A 9899-nucleotide genomic window follows, 5' to 3' on the forward strand; every position below is an offset into this window, starting at 1 on the left:
TATAAAATATTAATATTTGAGTATAGAAAATATATAGAATTACAAGAAAATACATAAAATAAATCAATCGTTGATAGACAATGATGATGATTTTTCCATAATTTCTCGCGCGCGCTAATTAATAAAACTTTTTCACTAATTTGTTAATATGTAAAAAATTTGTAGTAACTAATTTGTAAAATATAAGATCATAGCAATAAATAGCAATATGCAATAAAAAGGAGGATTTATAAGATAGTTTTATCAAATGGAACATCAAAATCAAGGAATATTATTTATGATTACGGTATATTTTTAACATGAGAATGTATATTTTGGTATATTTGCGGTGGCTGTGGGGTATATTTGATCGATAATTCCGCGGTCCCACTGTTCGTATGTTTTGGTTCGGAGTGCAGTGCAATTGCAGTTTCCTTTGCAGCGACGAAAAAACTTGCAATTACATAAAAATTAACAGTTTGAAAGACAGTAAAAAGAAAAGCAGCAACAAGTGCGGGGGAGATGCGAAAAAGATGCCTGAAAGAGAAAAGTTTATTTACGCATCAAGCAGCGGATTGGCAAATCAAAGTTTCAGGTTGATATAATGCCAATGGCGAAAAACTGCAGCGAATGCAGTTGTTGTGGTGGTGATTGTGATGTAGAAGTGTAACGCACGCAGCAGCAGATGCAAAAACGCAGCAGCAGGAGCTTCAATTAATCAAAAAGAAAAAAAGAACAGAACAAAGAACTACCTAAAGCAACAACAGTAATCACAACAAGCAGAAGAGGAAGAACAACAATAACAGCGACGCATAATTTCCTGCTCACAAACAGACACACACACGCACATAAGCACGCAAGCAAGCACACAAAGAGCCCAAAGCTGTGGCTGTGTGCGCGTGTGGGAGAGGCAGAGCAGAGGAGAGCCGGCCAACAGAGCAGAGAATATAATTTCTGCGGAGGTGTACGAGAAGTGGAGAGAGGAGAGTGAGAGCTGCTGCATTTCTTGATTTTACAAATCGCAAGGCATAAAATGACCAATTCTGGACGCAATCCGCATCGATTCGATGTAAGTAAACCACTTGAGAGTACTCTGTGATGTGCCCCTTCACCCTTTGCACTTCTTTTCGTAATGTATCCAATGAGAGCAGGTTTAGTTATGTATTTAATTTGTGTTACTGCAATTAATTCTCTGGGGCTTGCAACGTGGGAGTGCAAGAATGGGTTTGCTTTGCTTGGGTGTGTGGCATTCTGGAATTGCGCAGGGGGAATTCCTCTGCTTTGTCTTCCTCCGCACCTCCCTACGCTGACTGGCTTCCTGGCTTGCTGGCTTTCCATTTGTGTATTTGCTCTCTTTCGCTCCTCCTAATGCAGACTGTTTGTCAGTCAACAGATTCCTGTTCCCCCTCTCCCACACTACTGGATGTTGCTTCTTTGTTTCCTGTGCACGCTTTGAAGTCTCATCCTAATCAACAGTGGGAGAAGCAGCACCAGCAGGAGTCATCGCCTTTGTTGTCGGCCGAGCAGGACAAGGAAAGGAGTTTACAAAGAATGTAAAAGTGTAAGTGGCTAATGTCCCACACCCCCCCAGCCCAGTGGCTCCAGGCAAAAGAGCAATAAACTCACTGAAAACTCGCCACCCTCTCAGATAATGACCATCGACGGAATGGCGACTTCTTACACTCGAAGAAATTCAGCTCCAGGCCAAGTGCAAGTACTACAGTGTAGATAAGCAAACAGGGAAGGGAGGAGAGTGTCTGCGTCGCCGAAATGGTTAGACTAGTGTTAATTGACAGCTATAGAGAAAGAGAGAGAGAGAGAGAGGGTAGGTGGGTGGTTGACCGCAATACAGTTGATGGAGTGGGGTAGTCAACTGGTTTAAATTGCGTTCTCGTACATATGCTTTAATCGATGGAATGAAACACTTATTCATTTAGAGCTTATAGCGATTCGCAATGGCCAACGAACGGACTTATCTAGCCCCGAAGCGGAAAACCAATAACAAACGAAAGTAAACAGATTGCTCGTCAAGATAAACAGCTGACGGGCGCATGTTGCTGCAGAGGTCTGGCAGCGCTGCAACAGCTTAAGCAGATTTACAAGCGCAAGAGAGTGAGAGTAAATAGAGAGAGAGGCGGCCGATTCATGGAATTTACAGTTCATTTTCATGCCTAGATACCCTATAGTCAGAGAGTGTTGAACTTCTTATTGTCCTAATTTAAAGTGAATGAGTAGCAAAAATAGATTAGCGTATAGAATTGTTCCCCCACTTGAAAGGTAAAAGTGTTTGGAAGAGACACACAGTTAATGTGTGGCAATTTTGTTAACTGCCGTCGCCGCAGTTGAAAGTTCAAAGTGTTCTTGCAAAGGGCATACAACAATCTTCATGCTTTCAGCATGAACTCTGCCTCTCTCCCTCTCTCTGCACACACACACGCAAACAGACTCGCTCTCATTGAGACTTTGTTTGCTTTTTGCACTTCTTTTTGCTTTCATTTGATTTTTCTTTTATTGGCGTGGGTGCATTGCACCGCCCCAAAAGACGCCCCCCGCCCCCGCCGTACACGCAGCAGCTGACGAGGCTGACTCGCTCTCTTTGTGGGGGTCGAGTCGACCTCCGTATGCATGCATTTGTCCGAGCGGAGAGCAGCTAACCGTCGCGTCGTGTTCTGTTCAGCTGTTCTTCTGCACTTTGCTCGCCCAAGCTCGAATCTCGATGCCATTCAGTTTCGCTCCCCATTCGGCGCTCTGTTTTCATCGATGTTGGCTCGCTTTTGCTGTGTGTGCTGTCTGTCGTCTCAGCCTTAGTGTCTCGCGCGCCTCTGCATTTACCCTGGTTCTGTTTTCTGTTGGTGTTCGTCGTTCGTCCAATTGTTTTTCCAGGCCAGGCCGATACGAAAACGAACCCTGCTGGAAAAACTATTGAAAATCCATTCTTGCACAAACGCCTCCCGTCTGGGTCTGGGGCGCTCGATGCAATTAAAAGCGATAATAACTCAGCTGAAGCAGAAAATATAAACAAATGGTATATTGTTGTAAATTGTGTACTCTAAATGTGTGTCCGTGTGTGTTTAAGTGAGAGAAGTCTAGTGTGTATGTGTGTGTGGTGCAAATACCGTTCCAAGTTCTTTATTTTGTTGCACTTCGTTTGCAGTTTTTCTGCTGTTTCGTCTGTTTTTGGTGTGTCATCAGCTGTTTTCTTTTAATCGTTCCCCTTGTTGTGCCTGACGATAAGGTTTTGGAGAGCAGAACAGAGCAGAGCATGTACCCATGTGCTATATTTATCTGAAGCATCGGGCAACAATAGCAACAAACGCTAAATGCAACCCAATTTGGAGGGGTGACCCAGTTTACTGGCTGACCTTGTTGCTGCAGTTTCATATAAGCCAGATGTACAGTGAAGAATATTGTACATTATATATTTGTTGTACATAGAAGAGAACAAAGCTTGTCCATCGCTATCGATGGCAGCTACAACAGTTTAACTTTTGGTTTTGCTGTCTGTCCAGCTGACTTTGGCCATGGCTTATATAAAATGCAGCCAGCAGCAACAGCAGAAACAGCAGCAGCAGTGAACTGGTTGTCATGTGGCCCTATTTTGATGACTTTGAGTGTGTGTGTGTGTGTGTGTGTGTGTGTATACCCTTTGGTTGTTGTTGTTCCCTTTTGTTTTTTCGAGGTCACTCTAAGCAAGTGAAATGCCTGAACGGGAATTTGTAATTTGTTTACCGTTTTTCAAATTCAAAGCCTTTGACACGCATCCCTACAGCCCAGCTCTTGCTTTCCCACACTTCCTTCCTGCCTTTCTCGTCGTTTGTCAGCTGTTTTATTACCTAGCTTTTGCATGTTAGCTGTGCTTTGGTATCTATTTTGTGTGTGTGTGTGTGTGGGTGTGTGCGTTGCATATTCCATGTGTTGCATGATCAAATAAATAATAAAGCATGCAAAATACAACAATCAACTGAAATGCCTTGTACTGGTCGCTTCTATCATTCAAAGCGAATTGAATTTTAACTACGATGACTATTCCGAAACACGAACTTTGCATTTCTTGGGCACTTATAGAAACCATAACAAAAGTTGAGAAGTCCTAGCCATATCACATTTACCACTTAAGGCACACAAAACACCATTTCAGCCTCAAAGGGTAGACATATCGGAGCGATCACTGTACTTTTGGGTGTATCGTATCGCTTGTGTTCCATGAATCTCAATTGTTCCTTCTCGAAATTGCTCTGATTGCATTCCCGGGGACACTTTAAAAAGTGTTTTCTTCACACAATCACACACACGCACAGTACACCCACACAAACACACACATGGTTTTTAATGGTTTCGCTTGTTTTGATAAACTAATTGTCTTTGTTTGCCAGCCCCTCGCCCCTTAAATATGATATGAAAATGTGTCAACCTCCATTTAGGTTCAAGATCCAAAGCAACAGTTAATAATTCATTGGACCTTCGGACCTCATAGATATTTATGATTGAGCAACTTAATAACAATATAAATATGTACACATTGTATTTTGTTGTAATTATTGGGACTTTACAAAGAACTGAAGGAACAATTGGAACTTGCTTTAAACGTATTTGAATGCCCCCACTAGGAGAGAACTTCAAGTTAAATAAGGGGTTCGTGACCTTCAAAAGGAGGAGGCAATACCGTGGAAGTTTTCTTAATGGATGATAGTTCCTAACGACTACAATTGTGTGGAGTTTGTCTGTAGATTTTGGCAAAATAAATCCGATTAAGGGGTATCTTTTAGTCAGGCCTACTTTGTGTGTGTTTTTTTCCACAATTCTTGTTCGCGCTTCACTCAAATTCGTCGCACGTTCGATTCGATTGCCTTTTTCAATTGCCTTTGATGACTTTTCATTTAAGTTGAGTGGCAGTCGGTAAGGGGGCGTGGGGGGGCCAATGGCAGTCTTTGCTTCCGTGCCTCTTTGGAGCCTCAGAGTTGGGTGCGCATTTCAATTAGAGCGGTGCGCAAGTTGTAAACCTTGGGACGGCGACAGCAACGGGCGACCCTTTAAAGCCCAGAGTCTCTTAATAATTTTGTTGTTGTTCTCTTTCTCACGTGCACACAATCGAAAAAAAAAAACAGTTCCCGGTGCAACGACGAGATTAAGGGAAGCCAGGCGACGACGCTGATGCGAATGTTTAATAATAAATAAACGAAGATTACCGAAATTATCTGAACGCGTGAGAGGAGAGGAAGATCCGCAGCAGCAGGAGAGCGAACGGAAGAAAGAGAGGGCGCGGGAGCAACGAATCAAAGACGCAATTTGTGAATATTTTAATCGTGCATTCACACAAAGACGACGAAGCAGCAACGAGAGAGTGGGACATTAAGAGAGTGTGAGAGTGGGAGAGAGCGCACGCTTGCCAAAGAGTTAATTGAAAGAGCAGCGGCAGCGGCAGCAGCAGCAGCAGAGGATAGACGCAGAAAGAAGCGTCTTTGGTTTTTTGTTTGATAAGAGGAGGCAAAACAAAGGAGACTCCCACAATGTTTGCGCCCAGCGGCAGCAGCAGTATCAGTGGCAGTGCCAGCGCCAGCTTCAGCAGCGGCAGCAGCAACAGCAGCAGCAGCAGCAGCAGCACTGGAACAGGTGCCAGCTCCACCAACAGCACCAGTGTCAGTGGGAGTGCGAGTGGATCCGCGGAGCGGGGCGAAGCGAACAACAACCACAATCATAATTTGAGCTTACAACTGAACGGTAATGGTAACAGCGGCAACAACAGCAACAGTCACAGTAGCAGCAGCAGCGTCATTACTAACGGCAACAATAGCAACAACAGCCACAACAATAGCAACAGCAACAACAACACACACACAAATCTCATCAGCGGCTTCTGCAGCAGCATCTGGCGCTCTGCCACCTTTGGAAGTGCCACACCAGTGGTGGTCAGTGCATCAGCAGCAGCAGCAGCAACTGCCTCCGTTTCTGTTTCTGCCTCAGGCTCTGGTACTGCCATGAGCGACTGTTCCTCGTCCAGCTTATCGGTTTCCCCCGATGCCTCCGCCTGCCTGCCTGATAATGATGATGAAGATCAACAGCAAAGGCAGCCGCTGCAGCGGTCTGAGGCCAGCAGCACAGACAGTTATCTTGCCCAGGATTCGGATGTTGCCCAGCAGCCAGTAAGAACACAAAAAACCAAAACAAAACAAAAACATCAAAAAACAAATTGATTTTCGTTTCCATCTTCGATGACATTTCCTTCAGCGGTCGTTACATCATTCTTGGTCAACAGTCAAAGCATTTGTACATAGCCACCCCTACCCCTACCCCTACCCACCACCCAAAAACCCACTCTTCACTCAGTCTCGCTCTCTCTCTTTCTCTCTGTCTAACTATCTCGCTCTCGCTCTACTCTTATGATTCTCCTCCATCAATTAATTTGTTTTCCTCAACAATTATTTTTGATCTATTAATTTGAGTTTGTTTGTTTTTTTGGGTCCAAACCAATCAAAGAAAAAGTTTCCTCAATTTTTGTCAATTGATTTTCTTGAGCCCCCAACCCCAGCAAAGCCATCACATATCCAATTAGAACGATATAATATATAATACATACCATATGTACTCAATAAATATTAAATAAAGTAAAACTTGACATTGTACTCCTCACTCAATTTTGCAGCAAACATTCCTAGGGGCCACCGAACTGGACGATGAGCTAATCAAACAACTGCCAAAGGAGGTACTGCTGCGGGTCTTCTCCTATCTGGATGTCGTCTCGCTATGCCGCTGTGCACAGGTCTGTACAGGGAGTCCCATTCTGTTACCTTCTCTACTAATGAATATTTCAATGTCCCTAACTGCAGGTGTGCAAATACTGGAATGTGCTCGCCCTGGATGGTTCCAGCTGGCAGAAAATCAATTTATTTGATTTTCAACGTGATATCGAGGTGAGTTTCACTTGGAGGGTGATGTCCTACAGCTATTTATACATTCATTTTGTTCACTTTAGGGGCCGGTGATTGAGAATATTTCGCAACGATGTCGCGGCTTTCTCAAGTCCCTGTCGTTGCGTGGCTGTCAATCGCTGGGAGATCAGTCTGTCAGGTAAGAATCCATGCCCACAGTGCCCCGCCTTTTGAAGCTTTATTAACTTTAGATAATCCTCTTTGTAGAACTCTAGCGAACCACTGCCACAACATCGAACATCTGGATCTGTCGGAGTGCAAGAAGATTACAGATATATCCACACAGTCCATCAGCAGATACTGCACCAAACTGACGGCCATTAACTTGGACTCTTGCTCCAACATAACAGACAATAGCCTCAAATATCTATCAGATGGCTGTCCAGTAAGCCTCCGTCTTAACCCTTCGAATTGAGTAGATTTAATTTGTTTATTTTTGCAGAATCTCATGGAGATCAATGTGTCGTGGTGTCATCTGATTTCTGAGAACGGCGTCGAGGCACTGGCCCGCGGCTGTGTCAAGCTGCGCAAATTCAGCAGCAAAGGTTGTAAACAAATAAACGACAATGCCATAATGTGCCTGGCCAAATACTGTCCCGATATAATGGTGCTAAATGTACACAGCTGTGAGGTACGCAATGCCAGGAATAACTCATCGTCTTTGAACTATATTTATAAGCTTCCTTTCATCCATTAGACCATAAGCGATTCATCTATACGCCAGTTGGCCGCCAAGTGTCCCAAGCTGCAGAAGCTGTGCGTGTCCAAGTGTGCGGATTTAACTGATCTCTCGCTGATGGCCCTGTCGCAGCACAATCACCTGCTGAACACACTGGAGGTGTCCGGCTGTCGCAATTTCACGGACATTGGTTTCCAGGCCCTGGGACGCAACTGCAAGTATCTGGAGCGCATGGATCTGGAGGAGTGCAATCAAATCACGGACCTAACGCTTGCTCATCTTGCCACAGGCTGTCCCGGCCTAGAGAAATTGGTGGGCACCTAAAACCATTCTGCAACATTCTTTAATTATTTAATTGTGTAATTATGTAGACCCTGTCGCACTGCGAACTGATTACGGACGATGGCATAAGACACCTGACCACTGGCAGCTGTGCCGCCGAGATACTGTCCGTGCTGGAGCTGGACAATTGTCCCCTGATAACGGACAGAACGCTGGAGCATCTGGTTTCATGCCACAATCTACAGCGTATTGAACTATTCGACTGTCAGCTCATTACACGCACCGCCATACGCAAGCTGAAGGTGAGCAAAAGAGAGCCGGCGAGAGCGAAAAGATAGATAATTAGAGTCTTTATTTTTGCAGAACCATTTACCAAATATCAAGGTGCATGCATACTTTGCTCCAGGCACACCGCCGGCGGTGACCAGCGGACAACGGCCACGCTACTGTCGCTGCTGTGAGATTCTCTGAGATACGGCCATCGGCTTTGCCAGGAAGATAATGCGCAAGGCGGCCACAGACTGATGCTGGCCTGTCTGCATCGTTATGTTCGCCATGGCCCTCATCTCGATGATTTGCATGTTTTTGCTGGGACTGCTCGATGGCGTTAACAGAACGTAACCAATAAACACAACAACAACCAGCACGGCTAGCTCCGAACAAAGCGGAAGCGGAAACTGAAACGAAACGAAACGTAGCTTTAGTTTTAGTTCTCTTCTTTTTTTTGTGTGTGTTGTGTTGCAAGTTTACAAAACTTCAGCAAACAGCATCAAATTGTGATTATTTTATTTAAATGTTCTCTATATCTATGTTAACCCAAGACCTTCATTTGTGTAATATGTGTATGTGTGTGTGTGTGTGTCTTTGCAGGTATATAGCGGTATATATACACGCACACACACACGCACACTTGTATATGTGACGGCTTGCTAGCCCTGATCGTACGTACCGCTGAATGTTCTGTGTCTAGCCTGTAACTGCGATTAATTACGAATTAGTTGTAATATCAGCCACGCCCACACAAAAACTCATACATACCTGTATTAAATGTTGCTAAAAGAAAAGAAAAGAAAGAAAAAACAGAATCCACGTATTCGGATCCACTTGAATTTTAGACAACTCTGAAACATGTCGATAGAACCAGAAAGCGTTCAACCCACACAAGAAAATACACACCTACCTACCCCTAGTACATATAACCCAAGCCCCCCCACAACTCCCATCTTTAAGCTTCATCTGAGACGAATATTTATTTAATGTGTATGTAGTTTTATTATTATTATTTTAAACTCAAGCTTAGTGCCAGCTAACTCCATACAGCAATTAGTGTTATCCATGTACATATAAACCATTGAATGTGTATTACACAACGAACAAACAACTACTCACACACACACCACACAGGGGGTTAAACAAAAAACTATATTTAATCTCATTTACACACAAAAATATAAAACAAAATGCAAACACACAACTGAATGGATCATCGTTTCTAAAACAAAAACAAAAAACAAAAAACAAAAACCAAAACCAAACCAAACCCTCATGCAAAATTCCCACTTAAATAATTAATTAAATAAATCAATATTCATGCATATACCCTATACCTATCCGACACATACAAATATTATATATTTATACGTATATTTTGTAAAATGCAAATATCCAAGGGGCAGTAGTTCACCACTCAAGATCTCTCTGCGTACACACTTTTATGTTTGATAACTAAATGGTTTCCTTTCATCTAAAAACCCCCATTCAAATGGATGCTGAGTATTGCTCGCGTATAACCAAATGGAAAGTGCTGGGCGTGACAATAAACGGCCAGGCCACAACAGCACCTTAGACCACACCCAACACACACACACACACCTCAGTCAGAATTAGCACAATAAATGCAAAACACAGATATTTTCCTGGCTCATTTTAATCTCTCTAAATTTAAGAACTAAAACAAATGGTGTCATATTTGCATATAACAACCAAACATATATTTTCCTAGAAAAAAAAAAAAAAACAAATCAAAATCATAT

General features: G+C 43.3%; 1 protein-coding gene across 3 annotated transcripts; it reads left to right on the forward strand.

Moving 5' to 3' along the window:
* The first annotated feature begins 381 nt into the window (after positions 1 to 381).
* Positions 382 to 8939, forward strand: LOC117578513 (F-box/LRR-repeat protein 20). Of its 3 annotated transcripts, none has more exons than XM_034264056.1 (9): positions 382 to 1048; positions 6620 to 6736; positions 6804 to 6887; positions 6950 to 7044; positions 7113 to 7290; positions 7348 to 7536; positions 7603 to 7896; positions 7956 to 8168; positions 8230 to 8939. In XM_034264056.1, the coding sequence occupies exons 1-9, from the start codon at positions 1013 to 1015 to the stop codon at positions 8335 to 8337; spliced, it is 1314 nt and encodes a 437-aa protein (XP_034119947.1). In that variant the 5' UTR covers positions 382 to 1012; the 3' UTR covers positions 8338 to 8939. The 3 variants fall into 3 exon arrangements, with proteins under 3 accessions (XP_034119947.1, XP_034119949.1, XP_034119946.1); XM_034264058.1 differs by lacking the exon at positions 382 to 1048 and adding an exon at positions 2745 to 3004; XM_034264055.1 differs by lacking the exon at positions 382 to 1048 and adding an exon at positions 5389 to 6119.
* Positions 8940 to 9899: the final 960 nt, after the last annotated feature.

This window comes from Drosophila guanche, unplaced genomic scaffold, assembly GCF_900245975.1.
Source record: "Drosophila guanche unplaced genomic scaffold, DGUA_6, whole genome shotgun sequence".
Lineage (NCBI taxonomy): Eukaryota > Metazoa > Arthropoda > Insecta > Diptera > Drosophilidae > Drosophila > Drosophila guanche.

Excerpts from the sequence above, each read along its gene's own strand:
- LOC117578513 (XM_034264055.1), top strand. The coding sequence starts at position 5,487 with ATGTTTGCGCCCAGCGGCAGCAGCAGTATCAGTGGCAGTGCCAGCGCC. Across the intron at positions 7,537-7,602 it reads TAAATGTACACAGCTGTGAG|ACCATAAGCGATTCATCTAT; the intron begins GTACGCAATGCC and ends TTCATCCATTAG. Across the intron at positions 7,897-7,955 it reads GTCCCGGCCTAGAGAAATTG|ACCCTGTCGCACTGCGAACT; the intron begins GTGGGCACCTAA and ends GTAATTATGTAG.